Raw genomic sequence first — 22,056 nt, 5'->3', positions numbered from 1 at the left:
ATATATCCACTTTCTTCTTTCATCTCCAAAAAATTTCCTTCGAAAGAATGAAAAAAAATAATTGTCTTTTCCTGATAAATGAGTTACAAGTAAAAATAAAAATCTATTTTTGAAATAGTAAACAAGCTAAGTAAAAGTGAACAGAGAATGTAATGTGAGACAACTATTAATAATAAAATGAACAACTAATATGAAACAGAGAGAATAACATTATAAGAGATGTCAAATATTCTAAGACCATGGTAAAATAATGAACCGTGATCAAAGAAATTTGGAACGATTAGTACACACCTCTTAAGAAATCATAAATTTTAGTATCTTAAAATACTAAAACTTGTTTAATGTGCATGTATTCGTACATAGAATTAAAATTGCGCGACTTACCTGTTTCGATGAGCACAAAAATATAGTCAAAGAAAAAACTAGTCTAAAACCGAATCTTTGATAAAAATAAGAATAAAATAAAATATATGTATATATATATTTGAGTCTAGGTTTAATATATACATCAAAAGCCAAGAAGTCTAAGATTAATTGTTATATATCTTGGTTCAGTGGCACAAACAGAAATTTTATCAGAAGAGTTAAAAAAAAGTGTTCTCGTGTATAATCATCCAAACAGATCGGATTTCCCCGTGCTATTGAGTTTTGAGCAGAGTACGAATCCATTAAACGATGGCCAGATACCTTCATAGAAAGCCAAATTGCAGAAAAAATAGAACATAGCTTAGAAGACATATTGATAAGAGAGATGAGGTAGTTACAAGGTTTTATGTTTTTTTTAGACTCTACCTACCACTTGTAATTTCCTTTGTGTTTGTTTGTGTTATTAATAAAGAAGTGGTTTACCAACTAGGACTGGACAGGGTAGGTCATGATTGAGTGGTAAGTATTTTTTTTAATTTTTAATCAGATATTTTGAGTTTAAGTATGATCGAAATCACTTTAAATGAAGGGTGGTCTAGTGTACACCATTTATCAGAAAATTATGTGATAAACAAAAGTAAGATGCTAACCATTATGAGTATTATTTTAATTTTGCACATTTTCCATTAAATTTCTAACTTTGACAATGGATTGAAATCTTTCTAAATATGAAGTCACTTTTATAGAGCATCCTAAAATTTTTCAATCATAAATTCAAATTTAGTGAGTGCGGATATGAATCCGACCAAATGGACACGTACGTGTTACTATGGACTGCGCCGCAATATGGTCGGAAAACAAATGAGTTATAATACGCTATTTATTTTACTCGTTTCCTAATTAGTTCCTCCAGGTGGTTCACATGTGAAAATTATTATGTCAGATTTTCTTTAATGTTGTCTGCTGACATGTCAATACTTCCCATGGGGGAATAGTTTTTTATCGGAAAATCATGAATTTTTGAGTTTTCGCCATTAAGTTATTTATTATTACACTTTTTGGTTTAATACTTTATTATTTTTTAAAAGTTTATTATTTAGATATTTGAATTACAATTTATTTAAACATTTGAATGCATAATTAAGAGTTCTTATTAGATATTTCCTCCGTTCTATATTAGTTGTCATGTATACTAAAAATAATTATCTCAAAATAATTATCAATTTAAATAGAGAGAATTAATTATATTTTTCCAAATTTACCCTTAACAATAATTATTCTCGAACTAAGAGGAGGTACATAAATATATAAATATTAAAGAATTAATAAGTGGTATATTAGTCAAACAACATTCCTAATTAATGTTTTCTTAAAAATTGTGCAAAACATTATCATGACAACTAAAATGAGATGGAGGGAGTACTTTGTATTCAAATTTTGAAAAAAATTCACACATATTTTTAAGCGTCTGCTAGGTAGTAATTAAGTTAAATGAATAAAATATGTCATCTCATTTAATTATACACATCAACTTCAATTTTGGAACATGTCTTCATTTTTTAAAATATAATTATGGTGTCAAGATCAACTTGCACGCAACACAACTCATTTCACGGAATACTTGCCACCTCTCATTAGCAATGAATATCAAATAACTCCTTCTATCATGACTAGGACAAATAAAAAGAAATCACCTGAATATACATGAGGTTTAATTATACGACTTATTGAGACTAATGCATATAATTACAGGAATGTAATATATTATATATAAGTGGTTAGCTAATTATCTATGTAATTACGTTTGAGAATACGCACAATTTTTTTTTCCAAATTTGTGTTTAGAATGTCTAATAGGAATACTTTAATTATCACATTTTCTTGTAAGAATTCAATCGAAACAACTTATAATTTGAATGTCTAAATAAAATTAACAGCCAAGTTAAAAGAGATCGCTAATGTATTCCATCAATTTAATTTTTTTAATACTATTAAATCATCCAAAAAAATTATACTATTAAATCATCCAAACTTAATGCACCGTCCGCCTCCAAATTCTATCATATAATATATTGTCTTCCTCGTAATATTGTCCCTTCTACCCCACCACCCACTATATATATCCTTTTAGCTAGTTTGGAACTTAATTGGGAACAACTATAAATTGCTCTCTCATTTGAGTGCAGACAATTGTAATAATTAAGTGAAAGTATATGCATTAATATTATTATTACTCCACAAAAAAGAGCCTCAATCATCCACATTCCAAGAATCTTGTAAAAACTACATACCACTTTTACTCATGATCATGAGGCTCTCAAGTGGAAATATTTTCAAATCAAATTGAAATATTATTTTAACCAAACAACTTATGGGATTGATACTCCCTATTTCAAAGTGTTCTACATTGAGTACTAACCGACTCGAAGCTCGTAGCTTCAAGACCACGAGCTTGTGGACCTCGAGGTCCGACCACTGCTCTATTGGAGACAGAGCAGTGGCTGAACTCCAAGATCGGTGGATGGAATTCCAAGGGATCAATAATTGGGAAGGCTTGCTTGATCCACTTGATGATGATCTCCGCAAAGAGATCTTGAAGCAGCCTATCATTGTTTCGACTTTGACATGTCATCACCCACGTACGCCACGTGTCTTTATCCTAAGAGTTTGATGCTGACAAACTGCAGACTAGAGAAGAAATTGGCAACATTCTTGATAAATATAGTGATGAGCCATTAAGTATAACTGTGACAGGACATAGTCTTGGTGGTGCCCTTGCAACATTAACAGCGTGTGATATTACTACAAAATTTAGTAAGGCACCCATAGTGAGTGCTGTATCATTTGGAGGGCCTAGAGTTGGAAACAAAAGTTTTCGATGCCAATTGGAGAAAAGTCGTACAAATCAATTTTGTTCTTTATTATTATTATATTATATTTTACATTTTCTTCAATTCATTTTTAAAAAATAATTTTTTAAAGCTGAGTGTATGATATCGAAAATAATTTTCCTCTTCAATATAGGTAAAGATAAAATGTGCACACTACTCATCGCCCCCAAACTCCACTTATATTAAATATGTTAGTATTGTTATATTACTCGATAGTTTAGACTATCTTCAATTCATTTTATTACAATTCCCGATCAACACTCCATGTTCCAAAAAAAAGTTACTTATATCTATTTACAGATAGAGAAACCAAATATAAAGAGAGTAAGTCATTTAATTTCTTCCCAAATTTTCTTTAGTTTTTCCTTATAAAATACTCCCATAGTCTATTTTTACTGGTTCATATTTAATTTGGCATATTACTTCCAAATCAATAAATAAAAAGATAATTTTATTATATTACAATTTGAATATATATCAAATTAAATATTTTAGAAAATATATTAGAGAAATGACTATATAATTAATATTAAGAATAAATTAAATATTATTAAATAATAAATTATATCTTAATTTTTTAAATTGAATGCATAAAAATCAATATTTATTTTAGAATACTGAATAAATAGAAATGGACGGAGGAAATATAATTATAGTACAACAAAAAATTGTTCCATTCTTTTCCCTCCATTCCAAACAGAGAAGAAGAAACACATGCATGACGTCTCTTTCCGTTCCCTTTTCTCTCTGGTTTTCAACTTTTTAGCTTCACAAAACTCCATTTTCGAGAAGACCAAGAAAAACCCATTTTCTCAATTCCATTTTTATATACTTTTCTTGGGCCAATTTCATTTTTTTGGCTCTTTTTCCGTTCCTGATCATCGTTTTTGCTGTTAATTCAAGTAAAAAGAGGCAGTTGGGGTTGTTAATTTCAGTATTTGGGAAGTACCCAGAATGGGAAAATTCGATTTTGGTTGGGTTTTGTTGTTTTTAGTTATACTTGTTTACCGTGTAAATGTGGTATCTGAAGGGGTAATTAAGGTGAATTCTAAGTTTGCTGGGTTGGAGACGAATCTGCGTGCCCTAAAAGCTCATGATGAAATGCGTCATCTACATATTCTCGCCGGAATTGACCTTCCTATCGGCGGTACTGGCCGTCCCGATTCCGTTGGGTTTGTTTTTCCGTTTACTCCTTATATTAAATTGTGTATTTTTTTATGTTTGTTTGTATGTGTATGATTCTGCGTGTTTAAGCATATATATGGATATGAAGGAGTTGAGGCATGAGTGTATATACACAGTTTGCTGTGGTGTTTGTCATTGGAAATGACGGACAGTGATGCATCGTGAAGTTGTACATTTTGCTGGAATTGTTGTACATTTTGCTGGAATTGTTGCTTTTGCTGATGTGTGGATTGAAGGAAGCTTTTTGTTAGGAGGTCAAATGGGCGGGTTAAGCTGAATTTGGAAGGGTTAAGATGGGTCGAGTCAGTGATCTGTCCAAAAGTTACTTTTTTATTTGTTCTTTTATAATTTTTTAACTACCCAATACACTCTTTTTTTATTTACTGCTGAATAAGACATATCAAACAACAACCACCCAGTGAAATCTCACAACGTGGGTCTGGAGAGTGGAGAGTATAAAGTGTATGCAGTGGCGGAACCAGGATTTTTAATAAGGGGTTCCTAAACTGAAAAAGTAGACACACGAACTAGTCGAAGGGGGTTCGACATCTACTATTTATACATAAAAAAATATTTTAACCATGTATAAATAGTATAATTTTTCGTCAAAGGGGGTTCGGATGAACCCCCTAGATACATGCTGGGTCCGCCACTGGGTGTACGCAGACCTTACTCCTACTAAGGTAGGACGACTGTTTTCGAAAGACCCTCGGCTCAAACAATTTCTTCTAAATCTTTTTGAAAATATTTTGGCAATGTTTCGCTCATTGATCAATTTGGGTTACATACTAGAACAACTTTTAAATGGATTAAATTGAGCAGGTCAAACTTGAGTAGGTTGTGCACCATCCATGTGTTACAATTGTCAAAGGTAGACCCACGTGGTGGGTTGGGGGTGCACGTGCACTCGTTAACTTTGAAAAAGACTTGGTATATATACCTTAAAGAACTAGCATATATTTTAAAAGGCACTTCAAACATATCTGCTGGATTGGGCCATTTGGTCAGGGTGCCCCTTAGGCCCTTGAGCGATGACTGCACGACCCGAGATCGAGTCTGGGCTGCTACATTAGTTGGGGCCCCCGTTGTCTTCAAATCCTAGGCCCACCTCTGACAGTAGTGGCTGTAAAAGTTCTTGTTGTATTTGAAGAGTTTGCATGAATTATCAATTGGCTATATTTTCAGTGTCAGCTTTTAATTAAGCCTATCATCTGCTGAATTAATAATTTCCAGAAGATGCTTAGATCTCGGGTAAATTGGATAAGATGATGAATTCCATGGTTGAATGATATTTTTTAAATGCATAAGTTTTGTCAGTTGGTTTCTCTGATTATTTGGATAAACTGATGAGAATCTTTCTCCATGCAAATTTAAGTGGCTCACAACAATCAGTTATATATATCTCGAATGATAGTTCGTTACTGTAGGCGTCAGTTTGGGCTGCTATTGAAATCATTCCCTTGATCTTTTGTTATTACAGGCTTTACTATACTAAGATTGGGATTGGAACACCTCCAAATAATTATTTTGTTCAAGTGGATACAGGAAGTGACATAATGTGGGTTAATTGCATTGCATGTCAAAGATGCCCCAAAAGAGGCTATCATGATGTATGTTTCTTTTAGATACACTGACATGTGTTATATTTACATTTATAGTTGTTTTTGTGTGTCTATATTTTATTTCTGCTCAGTATATGAATTGCTCTCGAAAGTAAAGCAATTTTTACTTGATGCTGTACTCCGTCCTTTTTTTATCTGAATGTTTTCCTGGTCAGATGGAGCTAACACTCTACAATCCAAGGGATTCGCTGACTGGTAAACTCGTTGTTTGTGGTCAGTCATTTTGCAAAGACTTCTACAGAGGTCCAGTGTTAGGCTGCTCTGGTAATAGTTCTTGTCATTATAAACAAAATTATGGAGATGGAAGCTCTTCTAATGGCTTCTTCGTGGAGGATGTTGTCCATTACGATAAGGTGTCAGGTGATCTCCAAACTAAATCAGGAAACGGGAGTGTTATTTTTGGGTAAGATGTATGTTATCTAACATGAGACCGAAATAATATATCTTTAGCTCTTATAATCCTCAATCCAGAGCTTGACTTGTAAACATTTGATTGAACTAGGTGATCTTACATGATTATCATGCTCGATAAAATCCTTGAGAGTGCACTTATTCCATTATTACAACACTTGCAAATCGATGTCCTTACTATTAGCTGCTTTTCCTCCATTGCTAGGTCTCCTACCCAGACTTTTAGATAGTTTGAGTTTTTCACCTTGCATTAAATTTTTCTGCCTTTCCTCAAAATTCTTTATTTTAAAGCTAACCCCCCCCCCCCCCAAACAAATAAACGCTCAACAACACTTGAAAAATGTATAGAAGAAGTTTCTCATCTCTTCTTTGTGTTGTATGTTTAGTGGACATCTCACATTGTTTTTTTGCTATATGATGGTGGCAACAATTGTTTTAGTTGTTAAAATTGTAGTTCCTTGCAAAATGTGAATGGTTACATTCTTAAAGGGTTCTTTGATGTTTAAAAGCACTCCGAAAATTTGTTTAGGCTTGTGCTATTTTGAAGAATTTAGCGGGAAAAGAATTCAAGGATTCGACAAAATCAATGCATACCTACTGATAATGTATTAGAAAGGTCTTGATAGCTTCAATGTGGTCTATAGCCAAGATATTCTTCAAGCTATGCCAATCTCAGATTTACAAAGGGATTGCGTACTTTGAGTAATGAATAGTTAATTTAAGTTCAAATTGTCTTTTCGACATCTTGTATCTCTATTGCTAAGTCTTTTTATAAAATAAAGGGCTATGCTTCAAGAAGTTCATGCTATGGGTACATCTAGAGCTAGTACGTAATCTTTGTTACAATGAAATTATTATTTTAATCAAATGTGTAATAGTCACTTAGTGTAAATATCCAGAAACAGTTTCATACTCAGATCAAGCAAGGCGCTAACATCAAAATGGTTACCTCTGCTTCAAAAATTTTTAAACTCATGCTTGTTATTCTTTGGTTCACTTAGCATTTATGAGTGGTCTGCAACCTTACGTGAAATTTGGACTTTTGAATACTCATTTGGTGCCAATAATTATGCGTTAGTTGAGCCAAGATCTGGTGACACATTTTCTCTTATTCCCTTTGTTGTTCTTTCTCGCTTCTTTCTTGGATAATAAGTTTATTGATGTTTCCCCTTGAATTCTCGCAGATGTGGTGCTTCACAATCTGCTGACCTGATTTCCTCTGATGAAGCTTTTGATGGGATTCTTGGATTTGGGAAATCAAACTCATCCATACTTTCCCAGCTGGCTTCATCTGGCAAAGTGAAGAATATGTTTGCACACTGTTTAGATGGTGTGAATGGTGGTGGTATTTTTGCCATTGGGAATGTTGTGCAACCAAAAGTAAACATGACTTCTTTGGTGCCTAATCAGTATGTACATTTTCCCAATACATTATAAAGCTTTGATTCGTTTTACTGCTCTTTTGTTAATTGTAACATTTCTCTCTGAACTAGTTGTCAGAGTCTTGCGTGCAGGATGCTGTTATTGAAGTTGACCACTTTAAATTGTTGACTTACCTTTCTTTTTGAAATATTGGAAGATAGCAAAAACCGTCATGGCTTCGTTTGTCACAGTTTCTTATGCACCTAACATCCATTCTCTGGATGGAAGAATAACTAAAGTAGGCATTGTGGCTATGTTTGTTTAAGAGAGAATGGGGAGTGAATCGAATTCCGTCTTTATTCTTTGGGGGCTTTCAGGCTTTTCTCAAACTTTTTCGTAGTTGAGAAGGGGGAAGGAGTCTAATGGACAATAAGGAACCATCATTGTTGGTGTTGATTATTGATTTGAAAAAGGAAGAAAAAAAGGGTAAAAAATGTTGGCTATCCTACATCAGTGAGATAGCCTATGAAAATAGCTTTTGTTAGCTATTTAAGGAGCTTAGCTCCATTGTTTGTATCTATACCAAAAATACACCAAATATCAAATAAAATACATAGTATAGTATTTTTTTTACCATTGAGGGATTTAGGAATGGTATCTCTTGGAGGTCAGGTATTGGGGTGTGTAAGAGAAATATTGTGTATTATATGGTTGTAACAATTTTTCATATGGTGAATATTTTTCTGGGTGGTTCGTGGTTTTTCCCGCATTGAGTTTCCACGTTAAATCTTGTGTTGTTTTTGTTCTCTTTAGTTTCTCTGTTATTATTTTCTGCTTGAAGACGGTCCGAAAGGGACGGGAACTAGTCGGTGCTTTTTTCCCAACAAGTGGCATTAAAGCCTTAGGTGTGGAATAATTCTTTTGAAATTTTAGTATGCTTTGTGGTTGCAGCTTTGTCTGATCTTCCACATCAGAAAAAATTTCTAAATTAGAATTATTGTTTTCAAGCAGAAGTTTAGTCCTGGTGGAATAACAAGTGGAGTCTGATTCCGGTGGAGTTTGCTATTCTAGTGGAGTTGCTTTTGGGGTACTTGTATATTTGGTAATAGTGGAAATAAGTGCAATCTAAAGAGGTTCTGGCTAAGGAAAGACTTGGTATTTAAGTGTATCTGTTGTGATCCATCTCTCTTTCCCGAGAACTAATTTAGTGCGTACTTTTTCATTGCTATTGTCCATTTATTAGTACTGTTAAGCATGTGGGGACAGGATTTGAGAAGCTTGGTTAGAGAATGAGTTTTGGAGCTGGTTGCGTGAAAAATAAAGTGAAAGCTGATGAAAATTTTTCCACAAATGTTGTCTAAATCTGGTATGCATTAGTTAAGAGATGAAGAAGCTTCAGCGATGGTTCTCGAACTATGGCAGTTGTGATTTATGACATGTATGATTGCGGTGGGGATATAGCTTTGAGACTTTTGTGGCTCTCTGTTAACGCAAGAGGAGATCAAAAGTGGTTAAAGATTCAAAGACTGGTCAAATGGCAAAAATAAAATTGAGGCTTTGTCTAGTGGTGTTTTTGGAATCTTTGTGGACTGGGAACTTTGATCAATAGTTGGTAAACTCGGATAAGGTAGGATTGTAAGGAGCGGTTCGGCAAGGGCTCCGACAGTACGCTAGGATAGGTATCCTTATGACATGTTGTAATTTTCCAAGGTTTGTGATGATAGAGGATGGTATAATTCTAGCGTGTCCACATTTGCACATGGGCATTGGTTGATAGGTGATGCCAAGGTGTGTAGTGAAAAGGATATCTATGGCTAATGGACTATCAGGAAATCAACAAGAGGGTTGCACCATAAGTTATTAGCAGGTTTTCTCGACATGAGCCGAAACTGAAATTCTTGAATTTGGGAAATGATTTCAAGTGAAATTTTTTGGATTGGTAATATTTATTCTGAGTGGAGGTACTCTTTGTGATGAGAGGTATGATAATTCTTGATATTAGAATTATGATTGTCGGTAGCAGACAATGTGAAGGTTACAGCTGCGCATGGTTGGTCGAGTTTTGTGTCATGTGGAGAACTGATTCTGTTATGTGTAGCTGAACAACTATAAAGGGCCAATGAGTGGTATTTTGTTTTCTTTTTCAAAGGTGGAGATTTGTTGATTATTGATTTGAAAAAGGAAGAAAAAAAGGGTAAAAAATGTTGTCTATCCCACATCAGTGAGATAGCATATGAAAATAGCTTTTGTTAGCTATTTAAGAAGCTTAGCTCCATTGTTCGTATCTGCACCAAAAATATACCAAATACCAAAATATATAAAATATATAGTATAGTATTTTCTTACCATTGAGGGATTTAGGGATGGTTTCTCTTGGAGGTCTCTTGGGTATAGTATTTTAGGTATTGGGGTGTGTAAGAGAAATATTGTGTATTATATGATTGTAATTTTTTTTCATATAGTGAATATTTTTCTGGGTGGTCCGTGGTTTTTTCCGCATTGGATTTCCACGTTAAATCTTGTGTTGTTTTTATGGAAAAATTACTAGGAAAAACACGTTTTAATAAATAATTACTGATTTTAGCGATACTTTTTATTTATTACCATTTATAGCAATACAACAACAACAACAACAACAACAACCCAGTGAAATCCCACAACATGGGGTCTGGGGAGGGTAGAATGTACGCAGACCTTACTCCTACCAAGGTAGGACGGCTGTTTCCTGGAGACCCTCGGCTCAGTAAAAGCATAAATGCATAAAAAATGTTAGATAAGAATAGAAAATTAAAAGCTTTATGAGAAAAACAACAAACAAATAACAAATAGATAACAAATAAATACAAATAAATAAAGACTAATAACAAATAACGATTAAATAAATAATGAAAGCGTCACAGGTAAAATTGAGTAATCAAAGCATAGAAAGTAATAAATAATAACAGAAATAACAGAAATCAGAAGTCAAAGCGCAAGAGATCGTAATGCACTACTACACCTATGAATAGAGAAGAATAACGAGACTATGAACTAGACTTCTACCCTAATGTGGGTCCTCCACACCCTCCTATCTAAGGTCATGTCCTCCGTAAGCTGTAACTGCGCCATGTCCTGTCTAATCACCTCTCCCCAATACTTCTTCGGCCTACCCCTACCTCTTCTGTAACCATCCATGGCCAGCCTCTCACACCTCCGCACTGGCGCATCTGTGTCTCTCCTCTTCACATGTCCATACCATCTCAGTCGTATTTCCCGCATCTTGTCTTCCACCGAGGCCACTCCTACCTTGTCCCGAATAGCCTCATTTCTAATCCTGTCGCTCCTGGTGTGCCCACACATCCATCTCAGCATTCTCATCTCAGCAACTTTCATCTTTTGAATGTGAGAAGTCTTAACTGGCCAACACTCCGCCCCATACAGCATAGCCGGTCTAACCACCACTTTGTAGAACTTGCCCTTAAGTTTTGGTGGCACATTCTTGTCACATAGCACTCCGGAAGCGAGCCTCCATTTCATCCACCCTACCCCAATACGATGTGTGACATCATCGTCAATCTCCCCGCTGCCTTGCATGATAGACCCAAGATACTTGCAACTACTTCTCTTTTGGATGGCCTGAGCACCAAGCCTAACTTCAACGTCAAGCAATATTATGATATATCTGTCATGTATTAAAAGTGAATTATGCATGCAATATAAATGTAATATAAGTGTTTTAAAATATATTATACATGTTTGGTAAGAAATTGACACAATGTATTATAAGTGTATTAAAGTATGTGATAAATATATTATCCATGAATAAAACTTGTATTATATGAGTTTTATAAATTATTCTCGCTAATATGTATTAAAATTGTATTATAAAAAAAATATTATTGTTATAAATGGTAAATATTTTCTTAATGTAGTACATTTATGAAAATTTCCCCGTTTTTATTCTCTTTAATTTCTCTGTTATTATTTTCTGCTTGAAGGCGGTCCGGAAGGAATGGGAACTAGTCGGTGCCTTTTTTCCCAATAGTTGGATGTTGCACATGATGCATCAATTCAACGTAAGGTCCACGTCTAACAGAAGTCGCTTACTTTCCTAGTAGCAAAGGAAGGGCAGGGTTTTTTTCGTACTTATAGTGGGCGGGTATCATGAGATCTATGCTGGTCCTCAGATTCAAGCGAACGTCAAAGGACCATTCGATTCATCAAGGGGCATAGTGACAAGCCCGCTTGGCGCCATTTACGGACCTAGAAGCAGAAAGGCGGGCCGTGCCTGAAGTCAGACCTAAAAAGCTCCTGGAGAAGAAAGAAGAGAAAATGAAACATTGATTACTAGTTGCATGATATGCCATGTGTTATTAACTTTAAAATCACTGCCTTCATTGTTTTTGGCACCATGTTCTTACCATGCTTATAGCTTCTTATATAACCTTTTGAAACCACAAAATCTTGCACCATAATCTCGCAGTGGTATTTTTCCATGGGATCATTTCTTGTCTTTTCATTTTTTTCCCTTTCTGGAAAGTTATTGAGATTCTGAATGCCCTCATGGAATGGCCCAACCCTATCTTTCTCTGCTAAGGCCTTGATGAGACCCCTCTCTTATTCATAGTACTTACAATCTTTTGTCCTTGTAGTTGTCTTCAATCTTTCTAGACAACTATTTTTTCTGTTGAGAAATATTTACTGATCTCATTAAAGATTGTTGCCTGAAACTAGCTTATTTTCAAACATCCTGTATATTTATTTTTATGGAGGAATATCTAGGAGCCCGATCAAAGATTGCTTCCTAGAACTGGCTCATTTTTGGAACACCATGCTTCTCCTGGGAGATTTAGCCCTATACTCCTACTTGTTCTCTGGATTCTGTTGCATGGATGTCCAGTAGTCAGAATCCGATATGTTGAGTTACAATTGCCACGCATGAGTTGTACAAGGGTTTTGAAAGGGGTTAATAAGAGTCTTGGAACTACTTCACTATTGGTTCGATGTTTTCGATTATATACTTAGACCCCATTTGTTTATATTAAGGTTTACTCATCAAAATATTAAAAATTTGTATCTAGATATTGGTAAGATTATGTATGTACTCTGTCAACCAGTCAGGATTATTAGGAAATCATTTAGGAAAAATATTATATTACTGGTGGATGAAATGTAATAACTAAGATTTTGATACACTAAGTGTGGTCTTAGGAAGTCATTTAGGAATATAAAAATACCGTGTGGTATTAGGAAATACACCATAAAATAACTTTACATTTTGATATCCTGTGTGGTATTAGGAAATCATTTAGGAATATAAAAGTTATCAGGAAATCATTTAGGAATATAAAAATACCACAGAGGACATCAACTTAACCAAAATGTAATTTTGTATTCCTGGTGGATGAAAAGTTGATATCCTGTGTGGTATTTTTACGGTCTCTTAAGATTTTTGGGTAAAACCCCTCTTGATTGAAATGTCTTGTGAACCTCATGAATGTCTAATTCCATCTCACAAATATTAGTGAAATAGTTTAATTGTAACTTCGGATCTTCTTTTGGGTTAATCTCCCAGAACATCTGTCATACAACTTCTGTTCCTAGTTAAATATTACTTATTCAGGTTTCTGTTAGTACTTCAGTGTCACATCTTTTTCTCCTTGTGGTTGAGAAATGCAGCAATTTAAATTCTTTAAACTGTCTTTTTTTCTTAGGCATTACAGTGTCAATATGATGGCAGTGGAAGTTGGTTATCAGTTTCTAAACCTGTCTGTTGATGTATTTATGAATGGAGTTATAATTGATAGTGGAACAACATTGGCTTATCTTCCTGAGGTGATTTATAGTCCACTAGTGAAAAAGGTAGTTTGCTTCTATGGTTCGTTTAGTCTTATTGGTGGCCACTTAATTGAATCACAAATAGATATAAATGTTTCTACCTAAAACTATTGAAATGTTTTGTATTTCTTCACTTCTGTCAGATATTCTCCTGGCAACCTGATCTGAAATTGCGTTATGACGAGTATACATGCTTTGAATACTCTGGAAGGTATGTTGCGTACTGAGCACTCATTTCTTTCTGCAGTCTGTAATTGAATGAAGTTATGCTATCTTTCTAACTTGTGGTTTCTTCTTTATTTCATCACATTACTCTTCAATTTCTCAATCAACATCCTTATGAAGGCTAACTTAGCTGCTGTTGTGTGCTTGAAGCTTGTTTATTAAGGAGCAGCAGCAATTCGATTCTGAAGTTCCGTCATGCTATCATTTATACTCTACTTCTTGAGATTTTGTCCGCAAGGAGGTGGAATTTGATGGCTAATTCTATCTAAAGATTAACTGACAGTTGATAACTGAATTGATTCAAATTATTGTATCAAACTAGTGGAAATTAGATGAGGTTGAGCAATTTATACTGATCCATGTGGCCATGCTTCACATACTGTGCAAGTTAATTTAGGATGAGCAACATGATATATGCCCAAAGAATCAAAAGTCCTCTTTTATAATGACTTGGATCCTGCAAAAGATTAGCAATCAACTTTTCTAGAATAACTGTCAATCCTTGACTTGCAATAAAGTTATTTCAACTGTGGTGCTTGGTCTGATGATGATCACCATGCGGAATAATGATATTAGAGCATTTAAAGCTGTTCTGTTCTGTTTATTCTGTCTTGTGGCAGTTGTAAAGAACTAAAAATCATGGTTTTAGCAACACACATTTCACTGCTTTTGCATCCATACCTTGGTTTTGTAACCTAGTCCAGCATAATCTATTGCTTCGAAAGTATTCTTGCAAAACTAAATTTTTTGAATGTTGTTTTTATTACGTAATTCGACTACTCATCAAATTTAGTTAACCGAATAGTTTGGCCACTCTGAGTAATAAAACAGCTATGGAAATTTACTTTCTGATATATTGGTCCACTTGAATATGAAGAGGTTTAACTTATGGTGATGGGTATATAACTAGTTGCCTTAAAAATTTGTTAAATGGACTGGTGGTCTGCTTATATGGACTTGGGCAATCTTCCCCTCATGAGTTAGCTTTTGGGGTTGAGTTAAGCTCAGGTGCCATATCTTTACATGATATCAGAGTCAGGTCCATCCCCGTTTGGACTCGCGGTCCACGCTCCTATTGGGCCTGAGCGTGAAGGGGCCGGGGTGTTAGAGTGGGTTAAAATAGGTCCACATTGGTTTGGAATGGACTGGTGGTCTTATATGGATTTGAACAATCCTCCCCTCATGATCTAGTTTTTGGGGTTGAGTTAGTCCCAAGTGTCATATCTTTACATTAGTAAACTAATAAAGAAAAAATATAAAGAAAAAAATATATTATTTTATATGGGGGACTTGTTTCAGCTGGAGGGTCCACATGGAGGAATGAACTTTGTAAGCAGCCCAAGTCCTTTACATCTTCTCTTCCCTTTTTATGGAAAATATTTTTCTTGAAATGTTTCTCTTACTATTCTTGTATTTTACAGCTTTTTTTAGTCTTCCAGGTAGAAATATATCCAAATGCAGTAACTTTTGGCTCCAACTATTGCAGTGTTGATGATGGATTCCCTCAAGTCACTTTTCATTTCGAAAATTCTCTATCTTTAAGAGTTAGACCCCACGAGTATCTGTTCCCATATGTAAGTATCATATTTTACTAGCATCCTGACAAAAAAAGAGTGTTCTTTTTAGTTTAGCATTATGTTTTGAGCTTTTTGATTTAATGTAATTAGAATGGAGTTTTCAAATATCACTTATGGTTAGTAGTGTAGGGCCATTGACTATCCAGACAAATTGCTTGAACTTGGAGAGTGGAATGTGGATTGCTTCATAATTGTGTAATTTTTTAAGAGTAGATGACTTCTGCTTACTTCAGCTGTGAATTAGGTAGCAGCTTCCCGTTTGTCATTAGTACTATTTCAGTTACATGATGTGCCAGCTATTTGAGGGGATTCACACAAATCTACCTCCTTTTCCCTTCTAAGGATTATAAACAATTGCAAATAATATCTCTGAACTTTATATTTGTATGAATTTATCATAGCATAAGCTGTCAATTGATTTTCTCTGAGAAAATATTCTATCTTCATGATCATGTTTACTAAAAAGTAAATGACAAACGTTGAGGGAATAGTGTATACATTAGTTGATTCTATGTGGAATATTACATTTGCCAGTAGATCTGACTTCCGTATACTCTTTTAGGAAGATTTATTTTGCATTGGATGGCAAAACAGTGGTAATTTATCAACGGACAAATGGAACCTCACACTTTTCGGAGGTGTGTTTATCTTTCTTTCATTTTTGTTAATTGCAAATGTCAAGGCTGCTATTCTGTGTTTGGATTATTGTATTTTGGATTTTGAATTTTTAAGTTTGAAAACTAATGCATTTAGAGAAAATAGGGATCAGTCATGATGACATAGAAGTTCTGTTCTGTACTTCCTTGTAATGTTCGTTCCATCTTGATACGTTGATTAATAAAACTTTTACCATTTAAAAAAAAAAAACTGTCATAGGGCAACTTAAGTATGCTGTTCTTCTTGAACTGTGTAGCTGAAGAGTAAAGATCATAATCAATATAGTTGTCCTTTGCTGTTAACCTTTTGATCTTCTTTTTCTTTTAATTAAAATTAACTGGACCAACTAAGGGCTGAATCTCTATGAATTGTGCACCTTCTGTTGTTTAGTTATTTCTTCTTTCATTCCTCAGGACCTTTATTATGAACTATTGTCTTAGCACTCATTTGATATATCCCAGAGGCCCAAACCATCTGGGAGTGCTCTGGGACCTCGTGTCGATGATTTACGTCCAAATTCTCTTTCCAGCTCTTCTAATACTGTTTGAATTGGTCAATTGCTGTGATGATACTGTTTATCTGATTCCTTTCAATTACATTGTATGTTTCCTTGGTTGGACGCTCCATCTTAAGAAACTTAAAGATGATTCTTTCACTATCTGATGTCTCATTTCCTTCTAAAGCCTTGGAGGTATTTTGATGCTTGCAGATTTGTTACTCTCAAATAATCTAATCCTGTATGATCTTGAAAACCAGGCCATTGGTTGGACTGAATATAATTGTAAGTATAGATTATATCTGTTCGATACTTCCACTACATTTTGGTACGTTGGGAATTGTATATGCTTTGTCTGGATAAACTTTTTCTTGCATTTGGCCTGGGAAGTGATTGCATCTTGAAGCAATCTTTTCACAGTAGAAACCATAATTTCTTACACAGTTGTAATTCAGTTCCCTATGAACAACAAATGCTTTGCTCAGCTTTTATGAGTCAGGATCTTTTATATTGCCCGAAAGGTTCGGTTAAGTTCACTGTTAAAACTCATCAAGTTTTGTATTGTGGTTGATTTCAGGCTCATCAAACATTTCATTAAAAGATGAAATTACTGGATTAGTTCATATAGTAGGTGCTCACACTCTGTCAAGTTGCTCTCGTTTGACAGCGGAAATAACTCTAACATTCTTGTTGTTAGTAGCTCTGCTGCACAATTATCTATTCAACTGGTAAAATCTGGTAAGTATTAGCTTCTTTGGTACCTGAGACAAGAAGCGTTCGTTCGACTGTTAAAAAAAATAAAAAATCTAAGTGTTGATACAGCAGCTTGTTACTGTCAAGCTGTGTGTGCATATTTTACATTCAGATGAAATATAGAACAGATTGACAAAGAATTCCATTTTGTATGTAGCTGGTTTATGTTGCAAATGCATAATGAAAGTGGAGTTCTGGATATATTTACTCTGTTTCTATTAAAATGCTTAGAGCAAAGGTTCAAATTTGCCCTTGTTGAACTTTGCGAAATGGTTCAAATTTGTCTTTCGTTAATAGTTGGGGTCAATCATACACCTAGGTCTATGTGTTGGAAAGATTCTGTTGTTGGTAAATCTTGTACAGATTATTAATTTAGAACTCAGTAAATTACTGAGATTAGAATTCAAAACTCACAAACATCAAATCTTTGATTTGCCTCTGCTTGAACTTTCTGAAATGGTTCAAATCTATCTTTCTTTAATAGTTGGGGTCAAACATACTTCTAGGTACATGTGTTGGAAGGATTTTACCATTGGTAAATCTTGTACCAATCTTATAAAGGCAGCATATATTTGTTACTCCTTCCGTTTCAATTTAAGTATCTTACTTTTTTCTTAATCAGCTTAAAAAAGAGTTCTTTTTATATATTTAATAAGTTTTCTAATTCCAATATCCTACCTAGTAAGTTTAAGACCACAAGATTAAAGAACTATACACATCTTTAATTTTGCACCACAAAATTTAACGATCTCTCTTTATTTTTAAATTTCATGTTCAGTCAAAGGAAGATACTTATATTGAGACGAAGGGAGTATTTATTTTGACGTCAATCAAGCGTTGTTGAATGACATATTCAATGACATACTTCATATACTATGTAATCATACTTGTCATTTCGGACGTGTTTGATATAAGATTTTTTAATTTTTTTCATATTTGGTTAATTAAAAAAAATTGAATATTTTTTTTTGTAGGAAAATAAGTTTTTTAAAAATGAAAAAGATGATTTTTCTAATAAAGGTAGCGAAAAAAAGTTTTACAAGTATCATTCCACGTTAATTATGTTCTATGCATCTTCCAACATTCTTTATATTCCACTAAATTAACCATATGAAAAGAAATTCCAATTGTGGAAATTTCAAACATATAAATGCATATAAGATAACCTTAATTTTCTATGTTCAAAAGCTTTGAATAAATCAGAGCTAAGACTTCTATGTGGGAATATATTTTCATGATTGCATTAGTCATAATGATATGGGCATTGATAAAATGACTATCATTTCAAAAGAAAAATTAATCTAAATTTTTGTTTTTATAAAATTTTACTTAATAACATGCTCTTATATTTATATATAAAAAATCCACAACTAAATATCACCATATAAAATAAAATTTTAAAAAATATTATATTTTAATACAATCTATACCACAAGAATTATGTGTGATGCATCATCAACTTTTTGGATTTTTTTTTTTGTTGATAATTTAGTATTCAGAATTCACTAGCCGGATAAGTTCAAATTCAGGTACAAGAAATCAATAAATGAAAAAATATTTTTTTTATCATAAAATATGTATTCCATAATTCAAATTCAAGATATCTCGTTAAGAAAAGAGTACATCCATTCCATGACACTTTCCTACAATACTGTGTAGATTTTTTTTGTTTACTAACCCGGTGTCCCATATTTGCAGTGGGATGATTTCGATTAATTCGAATTTATATCATATGAAAAAGAGAGCTAAAGAGCTATTTAACATGATTTTTTATTATATTTAAAATTCAAACTCAAAATTTATAATTAAAAATGAATAAATCTTATTTATCTCACCACGATCTTTATCGAAGCTTTCTAGAAGTCATGAGCTACTTAAAACCTAATATGTTATGGCATGCGTACTTACTGTTTGGGGCATATTTGAACATGGTACACAAGGAATTTAGTGAACTCAATTTACCCACGTATGTGATGTTGATACTTTTTTTTCCATATATGCCCCTAGCATAACAAATATTTTCCAAATACCATTCATTGCACCTATAAAGTAGCACATCACAATTGACATGCTCTCCTTGCATCATCAAATATTTATTACGTAGATAAATTAATTACTTAAAATATATTATATCAGCCTTAATAAGTCGTAAAACTACAAACTTATTCAAATTATAATTGATGTGTATATTATGTAATGAGCGTTTGAAAACACGTACAAAAACTTTCTTTTTTCAAAAATTGTATCAGAAATATCTAATAAAAATACTTTAGTACAATATATTGACAAATTTAAGGAATCATGTATTCCTCCTCTAATAAACACCTTAAGCAAAGATATTTAATCTTTTTCTTCTTTTTTTTTCCTCCTAATTATGAAATGGGGTCCATTTTTAATGAAACTAAAAGTAGGTTGGCTTTCTCTTCCCTAGTTTCTATTTAATATATATAATATAGTGGTTTGGAATGATGACAACAAACACAATCCAATTCTTCTTCTCACCCTATACATATTTCTTTCTACCTCTTCTAGTCCTAAAAGAAATTTCCACAATCAATTTTAATTTCTGTAGCACCTCAAATTCCCAACAAAAAAAAAATGAGTGACCATCAAGAACATATAGTAATGCTTCCATTTCTAGCACTTGGCCATATGATACCTTTCTTAGCCTTAGCCAAAAAAATCCAAGAAAGAACTAACTACAAAATCACCATTGTTAGTACCCCTTTAAATGTCAAATATCTTAGTTCCACTATAGTCAAAGATTCAACACAACAAGTAGTAGTAACACAAAATCCCCAAAATAATATTTCTTTAGTTTCACTACCTTATAATAGTTGTGAACATGGTTTACCACCCAATACAGAGAACACAGAGGCCTTGCCTTTAAAAGATATGGTGACAATTTTCAATTCTACATTATCTCTTAAAGAACCACTAAAAAAGTTGATTTTTGAGATTATTGAAAAAGATGGTAAGCCACCACTTTGTATAGTTTCTGATACATTTATGGGATTTGCTAGTGAAGTTGCAAAATCTTGTGCAACTTTTAATGTGAGTTTTACCACAGCTGGTGCTTATGGGACAGCAGCTTATGTGTCACTATGGCTAAATCTTCCTCATTTGTTAGCTATTGATGGTGTTTTCAAAATGCCAGGATTTGATGATTCTTGCTGTTTTTTCTCTGTCAATCAACTTCATCCATTTATGAAATTAGCAAATGGTAATGATCCTTGGTCTAAAGTGTTGAAATCTTTGTTTTCACCTTCTTTGGATTCTTTAGGATTTTTGTGTAATAGTGTTGAGGAGATTGAACCTATGGGGGTTAAAGCAATCGAGAATTTGACTAAACTTCCTGTTTGGTGCATTGGACCTTTGCTTCCTCAATGTATGCTCAAGAAAGGTGAAAAAGGTCCAATCTTTGAATCAAAAAATGGTAAAGATCAAATCTTTGAATCAAGAAATGGTACAGATCAGATCTTTGAATCAAGAATTAGAAAAGAACATGGATTGTCACCAGAAAAATGCATAGAATGGTTAAACAAACACCCCCAAAGTTCTGTTCTTTACATATCATTTGGTTCACAAAACACAATTAGTACTTCCCAAATGATGGCATTGGCTTTGGGATTGGAAGATAGTGAAAGGCCATTCATTTGGGTGATTAGGCCACCTATTGGTTTTGACATAAAAGGTGAGTTTAGATCTGAATGGTTGCCAAAAGGGTTTCAAGAAAGAGTGTCAAAAAGCCAAAAAGGTCTAATAGTGAAATCTTGGGCACCCCAATTGCAAATCTTGAGTCATTCTTCAACTGGTGCATTCTTGACTCATTGTGGATGGAATTCAGTATTGGAGAGTTTGAGTCAAGGTGTGCCTATCATTAGTTGGCCTTTGGCAGCTGAACAAGCATTTAATTCAAAGATGTTAATGGAGGAAATGGGGGTTTGTGTTGAGTTAACTAAAGGGTTTTCAAGTGATATTGAAAAAGAGGTTGTGAAGAAAGTGGTGGAAATTGTTTTGGGAAAAAGTGGAAAAGGTAAAGAAATGAAGGAAAAAGCTAATGAAATTGGGATGTGTATTAGAGCTGCTGTTACAGAAGAGGGGGATTTTAAAGGTTCTTCTGTTAAAGCATTGGATGATTTCATATCTACACTACTTTATAGAAGAAATATGTCATCTTAAGAAGGAATTTGCAGTTGATTGTTTACTTTAGGAGCCTGCGGTTTATCGAGTACATGACCCTAGAGGATACGGAAGTCAAAGATTAGGATAGAAGATTCTTATATAGTTGAGCGTTGTCTAGCTTTTCTCATTAATATTATTGTTATTGCTCTCCTACTATTTGTTCTTCAATTTTAAAATTACTTGTTGTTTCCTTTGTTTCGGTTATTGTATTATTTGTTGTTGTTATTGTTTTTTTCTTCTTTATTTTTAGCATGACTTCTTTACTATTATATTTTGTTTCCTTAATTTTGATATGTGTTACTTGAACCGAAGATCTACTGAAAATTGGATAGGGAAAAAGAAGATGCAGGATCTCCTGTCTATAAACAGTTTAATTCCAATTGTAGTTTCATGTCTATTTGATATATTGTCCATGAAAATTCTTTCTTTTCTTTTTCAAAATAGTGTTTGGTTATATCTATTGGATTGATTTTTTTTTATATATATATAAAAAAAACGAAGTTAAATAA

At 33.6% G+C, this 22,056-nt stretch overlaps 2 protein-coding genes across 2 annotated transcripts; both read left to right on the top strand.

The window, feature by feature from the left end:
• The first annotated feature begins 3,960 nt into the window (after positions 1–3,960).
• LOC129880976 (aspartic proteinase 39-like) lies at positions 3,961–17,562 on the top strand. The gene is made up of 10 exons (XM_055955258.1): positions 3,961–4,429; positions 5,923–6,052; positions 6,220–6,467; positions 7,660–7,884; positions 13,531–13,678; positions 13,798–13,865; positions 15,366–15,453; positions 16,019–16,094; positions 16,823–16,894; positions 17,187–17,562. Exons 1-10 carry the CDS (start codon positions 4,212–4,214, stop codon positions 17,339–17,341), a joined length of 1,428 nt encoding a protein of 475 aa, XP_055811233.1. The 5' UTR covers positions 3,961–4,211; the 3' UTR covers positions 17,342–17,562.
• Positions 17,563–19,822: 2,260 nt separating this feature from the next.
• Positions 19,823–21,772, top strand: LOC129880975 (UDP-glycosyltransferase 92A1-like). Its single transcript, XM_055955257.1, has one exon. It carries the CDS (start codon positions 19,961–19,963, stop codon positions 21,542–21,544), a length of 1,584 nt encoding a protein of 527 aa, XP_055811232.1. The 5' UTR covers positions 19,823–19,960; the 3' UTR covers positions 21,545–21,772.
• Positions 21,773–22,056: the final 284 nt, after the last annotated feature.

Source organism: Solanum dulcamara, chromosome 2 (genome assembly GCF_947179165.1).
Source record: "Solanum dulcamara chromosome 2, daSolDulc1.2, whole genome shotgun sequence".
Taxonomy (NCBI): Eukaryota; Viridiplantae; Streptophyta; class Magnoliopsida; order Solanales; family Solanaceae; genus Solanum; species Solanum dulcamara.
This window is presented reverse-complemented; position numbering and strand designations above follow the sequence as displayed.